The sequence below is a fragment of the Brachyistius frenatus genome, unplaced genomic scaffold, assembly GCF_029030835.1.
Source record: "Brachyistius frenatus isolate BFR_SWC_R1_liver_20210118 unplaced genomic scaffold, ASM2903083v1 Contig_39, whole genome shotgun sequence".
NCBI classification, from domain to species: domain Eukaryota; kingdom Metazoa; phylum Chordata; class Actinopteri; family Embiotocidae; genus Brachyistius; species Brachyistius frenatus.
This window is the reverse complement of record NW_027210638.1, coordinates 451,737-468,476: the sequence shown is the minus strand read 5'-3', so window position 1 is coordinate 468,476 and position 16,740 is coordinate 451,737. Positions and strand designations below refer to the sequence as shown.

The 16,740-nt window shown below is 39.9% G+C and overlaps 1 protein-coding gene across 8 annotated transcripts in view; it reads left to right on the top strand.

Annotated features, from left to right (window-relative positions):
* Positions 1-16,740, top strand: part of brsk2a (BR serine/threonine kinase 2a) — a 164,776-nt gene that overhangs the window by 133,879 nt on the left and 14,157 nt on the right. For 3 of the 8 annotated variants that reach the window (XM_069701860.1, XM_069701864.1, XM_069701868.1), the window contains exons 7-13: positions 52-120; positions 2,102-2,248; positions 7,494-7,525; positions 9,609-9,773; positions 11,044-11,141; positions 12,088-12,250; positions 12,582-12,647. In XM_069701860.1, coding sequence (XP_069557961.1) covers positions 52-120; positions 2,102-2,248; positions 7,494-7,525; positions 9,609-9,773; positions 11,044-11,141; positions 12,088-12,250; positions 12,582-12,647 — 740 coding nt within the window. The remainder of the gene's footprint in view (positions 1-51; positions 121-2,101; positions 2,249-7,493; positions 7,526-9,608; positions 9,774-11,043; positions 11,142-12,087; positions 12,251-12,581; positions 12,648-16,740) is intronic. The other 5 variants (XM_069701861.1, XM_069701865.1, XM_069701869.1 and 2 more) reach the window with 3 other exon arrangements.

Sequence of the window (16,740 nt, the reverse complement as noted above, 5' to 3'; positions counted from 1 at the left end):
CCAGCCCTAATATTCTGTCCAAACCCACCTAAAAAACTGTCTTGCCCTTAGGGAGAGAAGTACGATGGGAGGAAAGCAGATGTCTGGAGCTGTGGGGTCATTCTTTTTGCTCTGTTGGTGGTGAGTGTTGACTTGTTCTTTACTCACTGAAGGTGATTGGACTGACATACAGACAAATATGGCATAATACAATTTTCCCTTTAAATTGTAGCCTTTCTCTTTCATATCCAGTTGCACTGATGTGTCTCGTACTTCCATTAGTACATTTCCATATAATGCATTACATGTTTGTACAATTACTTTCTAAGTATGTGAATTTTGACAGGGTAATGTCTCAAATTGAAATTAGCTGCCGTCCACTTACCGGAAATGACAACCGCAACATTTGCATCACGTGTACATTTGTGCCGAATCTATTTACTCATTTCATCAAAAGAATAAAAAGTATTTTTGTGCCCCGTTTTTCACACGCACAACAAATACTGATCACTTCTAACCGACAACATTACAGTGGTGTTTAGTGAAGATAAACACTCTTGTTGACCGCCAATTTCAGCAGGTTCAAAATTGGTTGGTCATCCCTTCCCTTCAGCTACATAGCCAAAATGGCGACCACTGAGAAGTTTCCAGTGTTTCATACTCAATTTCCAACCGTTATGAGTACCCCCTGCGGGTCATAGTGCACTGCATATTGCCATACTCACGCACTCAATGTAATGAATCAAAAAATTGAAAGTAAGTGAACCTTGAGAGAGGACAGTCGTGACTTTGCACGCTGGATATTAAATCAAGGTTGACCTCAATGAAATGAGAGGCCTGAAGTAACCACAGAGCTTCAAACATAATCTCAGGTGTCAAGTTAAATTCAAAATCCATCGTTTGGGCGGTCCAACAGGAAAAATGTTGCTTAGATGTCCTTAAGCCTGATATTCTTGCACAACAGAAAGATCAGAGAATAAAAACATCTTTTTATTCATTATCCTGTATCCACATACAATGCTGTATCCATAATCAGGTCTATTCTCTAGCTGCATTATATCTGTGGTTCCCCAGCCGTGCAACCCCGAAGCTTTGTTTCATCAACAGCTGTACTGTAGTTCCTACACACTCCTTCCCATGAATAATTCATAGGGCCAAACTGAAAGAAGAGAGCTGAAAATACATACCAACGCTGACAAGGCAGCTTTTGGCCACAGGCCCTGTGTATTTGTCTTTGTTTTTGCCCCTTTCTCGCTCACTCCATCTCTCATATATATGTGTGTGTGTGTGTGTGTGTGTGTGTGTGTGTGTGTGTATACTTGTTTTAAGGACAGTCTTCTTTGTGCTTTTGTGTTGCATAAACCTGATGTTGTTTACCATTATCTCCATCGTGACCATACTTCTCCCCCCTCCAAACAAAAGTTTTTCCGCTGCCGCTGTTTGCCTGCAGATGAATACTGTCTTTCATCCATTTCGTCCAGTTGTCTGGCTGCGAGATAACCATTTGTCTGATTGTGGGAGACACGCTTACTCCCCAGCAGTTAGGCTGCACTCAGATCATCTGTTACACAAGTCTACCCTCTTTTTTTTTCTCCCTACCTCTTCATTTCTCAGCCTTTCTATCTGTCTTTCTCACCCTTTTCCTCTTGTCTCTCCCCCTCCATCTTCTCTTCTGGTGGATGTTGCCATTCATCAAACAGCCACATCTGTGAGATGTCAGCACTCCCTGATAAATGACTCTGATGAGAGAATGCTAAATGAACGTGGTAAATCTGGGTAATTATTAGAAAAGCCCTGTTTTTAGCTCACCGCTGTTTATTATTTATTTTGCATCGCCGTTGAGAGCAGAATGCGCTAATTGGAGAATTGAATAAGTTGAGAAAGCGAGCCCATTCTTTAAGTTGTACAGGATTACAATTCTAAATGTGGTTTTGTTTCTTCTGGCAAGCCTTTTTCTTCATTCATAATCTTTTTTTCTTTTCTGCTTTTGCTTGGGTGAAGGCCTTTTTTCTGTTACAGTATAATGCTGCTATTGTATCAAGTGCAAGCTGTTTCTTCTCTACTTATTTCTGCCATCTACTGTTCCAGTCTCTTTTCCAAATGTACTTCTGCGTTTCTCCAGGGCGCTCTGCCGTTTGATGACGACAACCTAAGGAATCTTCTGGAGAAGGTGAAGTTGGGAGTGTTTCACATGCCACACTTCATCCCTCCAGACTGTCAGAACCTTCTCCGTGGCATGATTGAAGTGGATGCCTCTAAAAGACTAACGGTCAGTTCAGACTGGATGATAACATAGAATTATGATGATGTTCATACACTTTTGTGTGCATTTTGTTTTCATGACACCGTGCAACATTATAGACACTAGAAGTTTAGATTCTCAGCCATCAAACTATAACAAACAATACCATCAGGTAGGTGTCTGATTATTGTCATCCTACTGAGCACAGACACGTTCAAAATAAATAATTCTAACATCTTTGCCAACATTAAAATAACATCCACTGAGGAGTCAGAATGATATTGAAACCATCTTGGACATCTGGTGGAAATTCAAACACCGTCCTCAGACATTCAGACAGTAAACCCCTCTTGGACGTCCAGCAGACTTACAAAAGTATGTCTGGGCCGACCAACATTTTACAGACATGATATCAACATCTCCCTAATGTCGCGTGTTTGCTGGGATTTTTATTATTAGTCTAGAGTTGCATTATGAAACAGAAACAAATTTGACAGTGTAAATCCACAGTGGAACTGTCATCAGTTGTCAAAGATGCCCCAAACAACTTACCTCCAATTAACCCAAGTGAGTGGTCTCCCCAAATATTAATTTGATTTAGGTTTTTTTTTTTTCCTGTTTACTGCATCCTTACTTTACTTTTAGTGCCTAAAACTTACACTCTAGTGCAGGGGTCTTCAACGTTTTTCAGGCCAAGGACCCCCAAACTGATAGAGAGATGGAGCAGGGACCCCCTACTATATATATTGCATAAAATTGTGTTTTATATTAAACTGGAGTAGTGCAGGAGAGTTGGAGGGACAGGTCCAGGTTAGCCTCGCGCTGTGAGTGAACTGGTGCCTAACTTGAGAGAGCTCCTGTGTGTCGCTGAATGTGTGCATTTCTGACTGAAAATAACATCTTCTGCCTCCATTTATCCATCCGCTACAATATGTTGGATTCATGTTAATGTGGATTTAAAGACATTTAAAATTGTGGAAAATAAATTTTGAAAAAAAAAAAAAAAAAAAAATTGTGTAATCAACCAAAAATTTCACGGACTCCCTGCGGACCCCCAGTTGAAGACCTCTGCTCTAGTGTATATGCGCATTGATTATTTTCTATTCATAGTTATAACCAGCAGTGTTTACTAATTATGTTGTTGCAGCAGCAATAATTTATATTTAGATGTAATTTGAGAAAAACATTCCTGGAAAAGATCCAGACATATCAAGTCTGGGTTAAAAGTAAGATACTTATTTAAGATACACAGCAGGTGAAACTTTACTGTATAATACTCAAAGGATGATACAGAAAGATACACACTCAAACTAAAATGTCTAATATCAGCTCCACACTGCCAAGCCAGCCATAGGCTTTTTGTTTGTTTGTTTGTTTGTTTGTTTGTTCCTTCCTCCATCGTGTTCCAAATGTGTTTGCCTCATCCTCAATTCTGTTTGAGTTCTTCCTCAAGTACATTGGGTGAATTCAGGAGAGGACGGCTGTTTGTGTACTCTTCCTCCACACTGTTTAGTGAACTCATCCCAATGCCAGTCCCTTTCTACACAGCAACTGATCACCTTGGCAAGGTGGCTGGAGGGGAGTGGGAGAACAGAGAGATATGAAGGGCAGAGAGTCAGGATGTGAGAGGAAGGGAAATGTAAATAATGAAAGTGGCCAGAGATCTCGCAAAGTACAAACTTCACAGAGAGATGGTGCTTCCCTTTTGTGGTTGTCCTGCTTTCCACATTCAGATAGTGCACATGCATACAGACATGTGACAAGTTACTGTACACGCACACACAAAGTAAAACCTCACATTTTTACACATATACTGCACACCACACACACACACACACACACACACACACACACACACACACACACACACACACACACACACACACACACACACACACACACACACACACACACACACACACACCCTCCAGACTTTCCTGGTATCTCTGTGAATCATTGCAGCAACTGTTTTCATGCATTTGCCTGTAAGCAAATGTGGTGACACCACCCTTGCTGAATGTTGCTGCTCCATTTCCTCATGCCTTAGCTTATCTTTCATTCAGTGTCAGAGTGACTAAAAGTAACAGAAATGTGAAATATACTAGTAAAAAAAAAAGAAAAAAAAAGAAGATCGGAAAAAAGAGATGTTCATTTGCAGGAGAGCTGACACATTAAGGTGAAGCATTTCCGATAAGAGCACTATTTAACATGAACTAGAAAGATCACACCTCTTTATCATGCTGTATGCACACTATATGCTTTAGTTTTTCTGTTCTCCCTGCCTGACGGGGACAGGTCACCCTGAGAACCCCTAGATCTGTCCACCTGCCTCTAGCAATGTCCTCGACAAAGGGTTACACCGACCAGGCTGCAGGGAGAGAATATGCTACCTGTCTGCCCCCCTCTCCTGCATGAGGACTCCAAACAGAGCTCTGGGGATGTGTTGTAACCTCGCAGAATGTCAAATAGCCTTGTTAAATTGAGCATTCCTAGAGTTTAGTAGTGACCGCCCAGTCAGAGATGAGACAGGTACACCCAGGGGTGGGAATGACATCATAAGGGAACATGACATTCTTTTGGGATTTCGTTTTCACATAATAATGATGAAAACAGTTTGTTGAATCAAATCAATAGCCCTTAACTACTGGCTGTGTGTCAGTATGTCTGTTGTCACCCTCTGTTAATTAGATTTTGCTAGTAGACGCACACAAGTACAAACACAAAGCCGAGGCCCCTTGGAGTTTGAGTGGGAGGGCACGTACCCGGGCTTAAGTGGCTTAGCCCGATAAAGGCTTTTCTCTTCATTTCCTGTCTGTGTAGTCGGGGCCCTGGAGGCAACTGGGCCAGCCACCTCAACACAATCATATCATCTTCACTTTTCAAATGAGCACAGGCACCCTGGAAAGATCGGTCACCTTGTGATACCAGGCTAATGAAGAGTATTGGCTACTTTATTATATTAAAGAGCAGTTCATCACAGACAGATAATACTGTCATGAGGATGGTGTAGATGTCTGTTAATATGAACCTAAAGGAAGTTTGTGTGTTGTTGTTTTTTTTGTCTTCAAGAGTGTCAACGAATATTTTACCTCATTTAGAAATTAGACACTAATAACTTCAGACAAATGCACTGAGACCACTTGTTTCATTCTTTTGACATCAGTATGACCTTTGAAGGACTTAACCAATCTAGGCTTGTGAGTGTCTTTGCTTCTCTTCCTGAAATATGGCACTTAAGGATGCTTCTGTTGCTGCTCACTCAGCGATATAAAGAGATTCGTACCCACAGACACAATGAGGCTGAGAGCGAGGTGTTTAAAGGTTGAAAGCTTCTGCAAAACTGTGTAACAGATATGTGTTGTTAAGTTTTTGCTTTTGATTTTCCAAAAAAAGCCAAACAAAACTCCTTCTCACTGCATTCCATGTTTGTACAATGTGTGTGCAGGAAAAGGCTGAAAAAAACAAAACACCATTCTTGATTCTTCTTCAGCTTTTTTATTCTTGCTTGCGATTTCACCTCCTGTTTTTCTCTTACTGTTTTAAGCAAAGTAAAAAATATATCCAATTCTTAGTGGTATTCTGACCTCATATGTGGTTGCTATGTTTTGACTTGGTAGGGCAGATCAACCCTATAAACCCAGGGCTATTTTTAGGGTAATTTCACTACCTTCACTTTTAAGCTTACATATTGGTCATTATAGGGGCTACACATTCATGTTATATCTTGTCTTGTTTTTTTTTTTCAGAACAGTCTAAGTTATCCAAATGCTCTATGATTTGATTTGATAATACTTACTGAGTTTTTATTTTAGCTTTTATATCAAAGAAAAAAATATCATCTTATGAAATTGTTGATTTTACATGTATCTCACCACAGAATGCGGGCAGTAGAGATATATTTTCATAATTTTGCATAGGAGATTGTATGGAATCTGGCAATATCTGAACCATGCTGTTTGTGGGACACTCTAAGACTTAGCAATTTGAAAAAAAAAAAAACATGTGCTTAGTGCCGAACAGATATAAATGTCTGTGTTTTATTAAGTCCCATTGGTCCTGATGTCTCTGTTTGTACTACACAGCCGGCCTGAGAGACATGAATACCCACAAAGCAGACCTACACTTATCTGAAAATAATATTAAAAGTATGCAGCAACCAGATAGATACACACCTAGCCCAGCCAGTATTGTAGCAGCAATCTCTCAGCCTGAAAACAGCTAGAATTGGTAGTGACACATTTAGAGACTGATTGACGTGATTCTACATTTCAAACCACATCACTTTCAAGCGTGTGTGTGATACCAGCCTCTCGCCTCCAGCCCTTCAATAAAAGTCGGAGAGAGTAGGTCACCCACTGGCCTGTATCTGACAGGCACGGTGTCTCTGTCAATACAATGACCTCTGTAGAAGCAGACAGGAGTCACCTATAGTCAGTAACCACAGTCGGCACAGCTCTGTGATTGCACTAATATCACATGAAGGCATTCATCACTGCCAAAGCACAGAGGTAAGATCCCCTGGGATGGTGGAAACATCAAGACACTGATGGAGACACATCTACTAGAGCTATGCCTCTGAATAAGTGACAATAATTAGAGTTGCTATGTGTATCTCCTGAGGTTCAGCAACAACAGCATGAGCAAATTAGAAAGTCCCATCAGTGACATTGATCCTGTTTTCTTCTGTGGGCAGCTTAAACACCGCAGACTCATTCTGGCAGACATCTTCTTTTGTTGCCCTTTTGCTCGCAGTTTCTATCTCTTTTTTTCTTTATTGGCAAAAGACAATGTTGACAGTGTTGGTGACAAAATGGCCACATTAAAAGTGTGATGGCAAGAGGAGTATTGAGAAAGCGAGTGTGTGTGAGTAAGAGAGATGGGAGGAGAGTGAGAATGGGAGATTCCCTTTAGACCAGGGGGCTTGGCAAGGTCAGCAGTGTGTGTGAGAAAGATAATATTCTCTGTTTATAGCTCAGTTGTGTCACCTCTCTCTCATTTACTCCTGCTGCACCTCTCTCTTTCGCAATATGTTTTTCTCCCCATTGGCAGCATTCATATTTGAAGACCTCATTATTTACTTCCACTGTTGAACGTGCCTGTATTGTCCTTTTGTATTTCCTTAAGGCTGGTAAGCTCAGGACGTGCTGAAGCCATACTCTACCAAACATTGGTCTTGATTATTTTATTATTTCTGAAAACATGATCAAATTAACTCGATCAGTTTATTGTTTGTGTACTGACGTGCATTTTTCTTTCCTCATGTCTTTTACAGTTAGAACAGATCCAGAAGCACACATGGTACATGTAAGTACAAGTCTGTCCTCTCTTCCTTTCTGCACCCCCACTCCTTTCCTCTCTTTGACTATTCTGCCGGGGTTGTAGACCTGAGGGGAGCTACCACATGAAAAATGACTTTGGGTTTGAGCTCCGTACACGAGAGTACATTTAAGCAGGGCATTACTCCACTCTCGGGGATGTGGGGGTAAATTGGTAGTGCATGAAAGAGGAAGTGCAACATATGGTCAAGTGAACAACGAGCAGGGCAGAATGAACAAGCGGGGATGTTGCAGAGATTGAACCCACCTAACCTCAGTGTACTCACCGTTTAACATTTATAATAGAGTTTACTCACCTTTTTAAGATAACATAAATCCTCTGGGAAAATTTGGAGTACACTCCTTCAGAGATGGTAGCAAAGTGAGGTTCATTAAGATGGGCTTTTAAATGGTAAATGCTAGAAATACAAATATACAATATACTAATTGGTTCTAGTTTGTGAAGGTTATACAGTCATTTGAAAAAATATATACATCCATGAAAATGTTTGGGTCTTTTGACATATTTGGGTATTTGATCATGATATATGAAGAAAAAAGTCAACAATTTCCATGTGATATACTTATTTTTTCAAATGACTGTAATCTCTCTGATAATCACATAATAATGGTGGACATGCTGATTTTTATTCTTTGATATTTAATTCATAGATAGGTGTTTTTTTTTCAGGCAAAGATGAATCCTGGGAGGAGAGTGTGAGTCCTGGAAGGGACTGAGTTATGGTTTCTGTCCTGTACTGAAAGATCATGCAAACAGACAACGAGACTGATAAAAGAAACAAGAGGAGACAAGAGCTGGGAGGGGAGACTAATGTAGTATGAGTTTTGTCAGTGAGGAAGTTGCCTGGCTGTCTGTTTCTGTATGGCAGGCTGGCTTGTCAAGTGAGCAGCTGAATAAATGAACATAAAAGAATGAATGAGAGGGGATGTTTGTCTGATTAATGTGGCTGTTTCTACATGGCAACTTATCTGTTGTGTGAGGGAAAAAAAAAAGAGAACATGGACATATATACTGTATGCCCAAATCACACAAATTAAAACTTTGACACAAATTCAAATGTTTATTTAATTATTTTATTAGCTGGTTAGCAGCTAACAGAAACAAACAGTCTCTATGCAGCACCTCACTGAAGCTGTGATGCCAAAAGGGACAGGGGAATCAAATTTAATATCACGGCAAACTGCAGTCACTTAAATGACCATAAAGTTTAATCATTATTATTATCATTAATCATTATTAATAAACTGTTATATTAGATATCTAGATTTTTTTTTTTTTTTTTTCATTTCCCCCACTACCAGATTGTATATGCATGCAGTGAAACAGGGTTAGGTTTATAAGGGGGTGACAATCACTGTAGATAGAGCATATGGAAAAGTGAAGTTTGGAAGCTGCCAATGGGGTTTAAAAATAATAGATTAAGAGAAAGGGCCACATATTGACTCAAATATCTCTATACTTCAGAGTCTGTGTCTATTGGCACATTTGTAGAAGACGTACAAGATGGGATTGTGCTTTGAAACAGACATCTGCAATGTTTCAGAAATCCTCTACAAAATAGTGTCACTGCAGTTTAAACTTTTATTTTAAATCCCAAAGAATAAAGGCCTGCTTGTGTACTCCCCAGACAAAGGCACACAAAAGAGAGACAGAGTAGAGTGACATAACTAGGAGATTGTCTGGGGAAAAAAAGGGGCAACAATGACGAAACTAAGTTTGGAAAACAAACTAGGAGGAAAAAGGCAGATTGTAAAACTTATCAGCATGACTCAGTTATCTGTCAGCATCTTGATGAGCATGATGACCCCGGTTCACCCTCTGAAACTTCCATGAAAAATGTCTAAACTTGGGAAGCTTTCATTACATACTGCATATTTTCTATATAATATATTCATTTAATGTATGCATCCAAAAAGTGAGATTGACAATGCTTCTACGAGCTATATAAGCTTCAATAAGTGTATTTTAAAACGTACTGAAAATTACAGTAGGAAGGACCAAAATGTCTGCTTGTGTCCTTATTTGTGTTGTAATTTCTTTGCTTTCCCAGAGGTGGGAAAAATGAACCAGAGCCAGAGCAGCCGGTGCCCAGGAAAGTGACCATTCGCACCCTGCCCTCTGCAGACGACATCGACCCAGACGTATTGGACAGCATGCACTCCCTGGGCTGCTTCAGAGACAAAAACAAACTACTGAAAGACCTGCTCTCAGATGAGTGAGTCAAAGGGTGTACAGCAGTGAGGGATGGGAAGGAGATAGAGATGGGATGAAGTAGAAAAAGCCATGACGAATGAAGGTGTGGTTCAGTGGATCAAAAGATGTGAGTGAGGAGAGAAAGATAAGGGGAAGAAGTGTAACAATAGAAGATGGGGTGCAGAGGACGGGGCTATAGATTTGTTAACATAAAACAAGAGAGGGTACTGCAGTGAAAGGATAGGTGTGCTGTGTCAGTGTGCACACTCGGCCTCGGTTTTCCCCGGCTCTTATGAAATCCTGCGAGGCTGTCGCTTTAGATGTAAGCAGCCATAGATCACTTAACTGTTATCACACGGCGCTTACACCGCTTGCCACTGGATACATTCCCCTTAAACTGATCCCGGTTTGCACTACGAACATGCTTGGGGGTCACATTGTTGATGTTCTGCTACTAATATTTGTGTCTCGGTTACACGTGTTTGTGTTTTGCTCCTGTAAATATGCATTTATGCTGGTGTTACTTACCCTGCAGTCTTTCACACACGTGTTTGTTATTAATAAGAAAAAAAACGGATGTTAACTTCTTTTTTTAATCTCCTTTCCCTCTCTTTCACATTTGCACAGCCTCTCCCATTTAATACTATACCAGCATTACTCTATCACTGTGCCCTCTCCCCATCTCTTCCATTCGTTACCTTCCTCCTGGGAGGATCTAGTAATATTGCTGGACTGGAGGAAAATCTGTGGTCTCTATCTCCCTTCCCCTGGTTCATTTTAGCTGAAGTTGCAGGTCCTTGTCTCTTTGCCTCCTACTGCTTTCCAATCTGTCTTTATTATGGAGGGCCAATCTCTGGGCATTTTGCATAAAGAGCGTTGGCCTAGAGGCTAAAGATATGAGGTTTTTCTGATTTACTAAGAAAGAAAAAGGTCAAATTCATAATGTTTTGATACCCACATAAACTTACCAGCAGACACAGAGCAGTAATAGGCTGTATCATAAAATATGTATGCATAATATTATACAATGGCTTAATGATCTGTAAAACTAAACTTTTGTTTTAAGAATGGAAGCTATTTATTAGCTGTTTCACAATGAACCCAAAAAAGATTAAGGACATTAATCATAGAGGGAGTATTGCAGTTTAATATGGTCTGGTACATGTATGTGTATGATTTTTTTTTTTTTGACACACTCCAGTGATCTAATTATATGCATGTTTGTGTAGGAATTATTTAGGTTTCTCAAGTTTTCCAGATGTCTCAACAGTCCTTTTATTGTCATCTTTTAGTGACAACCAAGAGAAGATGATATACTTCCTGTTACTGGATCGTAAGGAGAGGTACCCCAGTCAGGAGGATCAGAACCTTCCCCCACGCAATGAGATTGGTGAGACCTAGAACAACAAGACAAGTGCAAATAAGAAATATGACATACTGAAACTTTATTTTAACCAGTACAGATAAGAACATAGCAGAAAAATAAATTTCCATATTGTGATTTATTTTTATATTTTATGTTTTACATATACAGTATGTATGAACAATATCACAATGTAAATAACGTGTTTTAATGGCTTTTCTTTTCGAGGTGGAGTAGACATCTGTCTACACAACCAAACAAACTAATTTAGACAATAATAAGTACTACGAGAAGGTAACTCATGAATGCTCCTAGTGTCTGAACCATTCTGCGATGTTTTCCTCCTTCAGAAAAAATTGGATCAGCTCCAGTAGCGGTGGATTGGCTTTCTTGTGGAAAAAGATTTCCGTTTATTGAAAATAAATAAGGCTACTCAATGAAATATAGTAGCAGAAATAGAAGATGTCAATAGGCCAGAGATTTTGTTTTCCCCTTTTGAAAACCTGTCACCTCCAACTGCTTCAGTTCAGGTATTACCTCATCAAAAAAAAAAGAAAACATATTTTCTAGCATTCGTACACCACAACCAAAGCAAAGCACAGAGTTTCACCCACAGAGATGTAAGCAGAGGCAGAGATGCACTGCTAAAGAAGAAGTATTATATGGAAATGTGTGTGTGTGTGTGTGTTGTGAGAAACTGACATTTTGATGAATAGACTCCCTCTTCAGTGAATGTGATACAGTCAATACAGTGGCCATTAGATCAAGGTCTGGGAGGAAATCATTACTTATTCACTTTTCACTGTGGTTAAAATGCCAATGTGATCAGTGATAAACATCACTCAAACACTGACACACACTGTATGCATGCAATGCACGAAGCTGGATTACTCGTGCATTGAAATACACACAATAACATTCTGCAATAACTTTGTGCTTGCTCCAAAATGATCTGTTTTGATGTTTTACACAGATCCTCCAAAGAAGCGGGTGGACTCTCCCATGTTGAACCGCCATGGCAAGAGGAGACCAGAGAGGAAGTCCATGGAGGTCCTGAGTGTCACAGACGGAGGCTCACCTGTACCGGCCAGGAGGGCTATCGACATGACACAGCACGGACAAAGGTACGCATGGAGGTGAAAAGAAAAAGTTTAAATAAATCAATACAATTTCAAATGAACGAACAGAGACAGGTCTAGCTGTGTGTGTGTGTGTGTGTGTGTGTGTGTGTGTGTGTGTGTGTGTGTGTGTGTGTGTGTGTGTGTGTGTGTGTGTGTGTGTGTGTGTGTGTGTGTGTGTGTGTGTGTGTGTGTGTGTGTGTGTGTGTGTGTGGGGAGGATTTTGCAGCTCAGTGGTGTTTCAGCAGGTCTGACCTGACAGTGTCTGGTTCCATTGTCAGCAGGCTAGATTGTGGACAAACATAAACAGAGACTGACTCTGTTCGCTTTGTCTCCTGTCTCATCATAGTAAATCAGTGTACAGTAAAAGCTTGGATATTCCTGACGCCAGTACAAAATGCAGCAAAGAAGAAAGGTATTCACTTGCCACTCACTCCTCACGCTTTCACCCGCTCTCGCTCCGTGTCTGACCCCCAAGCAGAGGGTACATGTACGGCAGGAACAAGATGCAGCGGTACTTTCTGCAGCATGTGGTGGCTTCACAGGTCTATTTTAAACATCTAGAGCTCATCTGAAAAATAAAAGAAGCTGGGCCGACAGAGTCAACAGTTCTGAGATGGCAGTTCCTAAAGTTTGACTTAACTCTTAATTAACTTAATTCTGAAATGAGGAAGACTGCACATTTGCAATTCAGAACCTTAATACTGTATCTACACCCCCAACCCGTTTCCGGCATTAGCTCAATTATCTAATCTTTTCATAATCTGAATGTATTGATAATCAGTTCTCCCCATCCTGTGTCCCACTTTCTCCACATGTAGAACATTTCTTCATTTCTGTCTTTTAGAAATGCGCTAGTCAAGCCAGAACCACACCCCCACTAGGCACAGCGGACTGATTTAACATCTTTTTCCTCATCTTATTTCAACAACCAATATATCATCATGCCACACATTTCTGCTCAGAGGCAGTGACATTTGTGACAGCGGGGGAAGATTGAATCTGCGGGGGTGATAACCTGATCTGCCTAACGATAGTCAGATTGGCAGAGTGCTGGGAAAAGCTTTCAGATGTATAGAGCATAAATGCAGAGGTAGGGAGTGCATATATTATTTAGATAAAAAATATATATATGCATAAAATTTAAATATATTCATCCAAATGTCAGATGCTTTAATAACTCACCACTGTGCTTTGCCAACAACAAAATATCAAGAATGTATTTCCCACTGCATTTCACTGAGGCAAGCCACTTTAGAAGTTTTAAATCCATTTCAAGAGCTCCCACCTCTAAACACATCTGCTTAATTCTTTCTGTCCTCTAGTGCCTCTGAATTCCAGTTTAAGATTCATCTTCTCGTGTTTCATCGCCTCAACTCTGCTACTTCATTGCTTCAGGCGATCCAAGTCTTATCTCTTCTTTATTTAAAGGTTGCGTTAGTTTAGAAGCTGCCTTCTCCTGCCCTTCGCTGTGACTCATCTGTTTCAGTCATGACTAGAATCCCAAAATAGGCCAGTTTGCAATGACTTTATTGAACATGCATAATAACCTCCCAACACTGGCTCATATATGATACACAAGGGAAAGGTGTACATCGCAAAGGACACTGAAAAGAGCATTTTAAATCTTTATTTAAAAGAGGACCTTTAGGTGTATTACTGTAATTCTGTAAATCTGAAAAAGAGGACACTTACATTAGATGGCAGCATATATCTGAATCCTACATATGAAGAGCCGCAGTCATTAAACAAAAACTCCCCTGCATCTTACTTCCATGCTACTTTAGATGTGTTGCCTCTCATCCCTCCACCCAAATTTCATCTAGGGGCTTCATCCCTTGTGTGCTGCTGACCTTCAATCCTGAACACCCCCCTCTGTTAGTATGGAATTGCTATGCTAATGTGGAAACACAGCTACTTTTTCTCTGTCTGGCTTCCTATCAGCTGTGGTGGATTGGAGGTGGGGGGTGCTTCGTATACCACAGCCCCTCTGCCTCCAAATCAAATCAAATCTCTCCCCTGCTATATGTCTCTTTTCCCCCCACTGCAATTCATAACTCTCCGTCAGCGGGGGGAAAAAGGATGTTCGTAAAAAAGTTTGTGTGAATCTGAAATTTGGTGTGCTTCTTGTTTTTCTTTCTTTTTTTTTTAAACTTTTCTGCCTTTTATCACGTCCTTGTGTTCGCTTTGTTTGATCATGTGTGTGCCGGTGTGTGTATAGACGGTGGTGTTGGGGAAGCACATGCGTAGAAGAATGACGTCCAAAGATTTGAATGACTTTCTCTGAACCTAACCTTATCTTTCCCCGACAGCAAACTTTTGTTGACAGCGCAGAAGATTCGTAGAACTTCAGATCAGAGGGCGTCAGAGAGAGGACTGACTTTGAAACATGTGTTTTGACAGGATACATTTCCAACAGCGTGAATGGTGAAAGAGAGGGGAAACAGTTTTATCTGAAATTACATAACGAAAATGTCTGAACCTCAATCCTTATTCAGCATTTTGCCTCGCATATCTCATGTAAGCAGTCCCATTCTGAGCCACTGCCCGAGCTTCATTTTCATACAAATGATTTGTGATTTGAAATTGAAAAGATTTGGGATAAATGCTGCGGTAGTCATGTTGCTCAGTAATACACATGGAGACAATCTTATGTGAATGCCCATTTCATTCTTTATATCCCCAAGTGTATCTTAAAAAGACATTTAAAGCTAAACTCAAAGAACAAGAAATCCCACTGATTTAATTTAAAATCTTAACAACATGCCAGGAGAAATGAAGGGAGGTTAATGATATGTAAATGAAATATGAAAAAGTGCTACAGTGTGGAGAGAAGAGAATATCAATAGATTTTTTTTTTCTTTTACAGATCTGCTCTAGTTGCTTGATGCAGTTTGAATGTGGATTAGTCAGAGCAGTCTTAATAAGTCAGGCTCTCCTGCTAATTATTGACACAAATTTATTTAAAAGGCTAAAATAAGCACAAATAAAACACCTTTAACACTGATCTCTACAGCACAAACTGCATGGGGTCTTCGTTCATTTAGCAATTTGAAGAGCTGAGCTGTGAATATTAATGCATTGAGCCCTCGGGGAGTTGGCGGGGCTCAAAGAAGGAAATTAATTTAAACAGTATGTTGATTTATATGAATATCTACTCTATGTAGAGGAACTCCATTGGAGTGATAAAGTCAGTATAGAGGAGGAGGAAAAGAGGGAAAACAGAACTTTCTCTTGCTTTAAATCACACCAGTAGAACAGAAGCATTGTGTTTTGGCTTCAGCAGTGCTGTTCATTTGCTGTTTGACTCCTGGCACCATCCATTTAATGTGCTTCAGTTTTGTTTTATTTCAGTCCATGCCCTCATCCCAGAATCTGTTGTACTTGTTCCATCCCCCACAGCCCAACATTAGTCCCCCACAGGTGCTTTGGATGGGTCTCTGACACAGCCGGTGGTCACACACGGAGGACATGGGGCCTGTTCCAAAACAGGCTTATGGGAACTGAACACTAATGGATAATAGAAAGGCTATGATAGGGACCCAAAATTGAAAAAAAGAAAAAAAAATCCCATTTTTCGGTCAATGCAGACAGGTTTGCTTTTATTTGTCCAGATTTTTTTCTTGTTTATTTATTAGGTGAACTAAATAGAATTTCATTTGTGGTGCACACCGGTGGTACTTCAGATCTTATTCTCAAGTAAATATTTTAGTAGCACAATTTAAAAATACCCTGTCACAAGTAAAATGTCTGCACCAAAAATTAGGTAGTAACGTATTTGTAGTAAAAGTAATCATTATGCTGCTCAGTGCTACTCTGATATTAATGATTGTTGCATCATTTAATCTATAACACTATAATATTTTATATATGTAAGTAAGAAGTAATACACTACCATCTGAAATGTAATGGAATAGAAGTATAAAGCTGCATAAAATACGTACCTTAAAATTGTTCTTGAAGTACTATACTTAAGTAAATGTACTTGTACTATTTTAGATTCCACCACTAGTGCACACAGTGCTGAAAAATTAAACAGTAAAATGTCTTTAGAAATAATGTCCCTTTTACTCTGGATAATCCGTAAAACACAGTCAGCAGTCGCTATGACAACTCTTAACAGTGAATATGTTTACATGCACATTAGTGTCCTGCTTTTGACTGTTTACATGCCACAGTATTCTCCAGAGTTCTCCAGGTTAAATATCCAGGTTTCTAAAATTCCCCATATCCTGATTTCTGAGACCAGGACATTTACATGTGCCGCACATGACCTGGTTACTCCAAAACTTCAATTATAACCTGCATTTAGAGTGTGCTTGGAAACACAGTCAGTATGTTCTGTGGATTATCAAGAGTATCCTGGACAGCAAGTACACACGGAAACACAGTGGCTTCGTGGCTCCAACATCTCCTCTGAATTAATAACGTGGCTTCTGGGTTTCTATGATATATGATTCCCTTGTCATGTATGATGTTCACTATAAAGTAAGCACTTAACAACAATA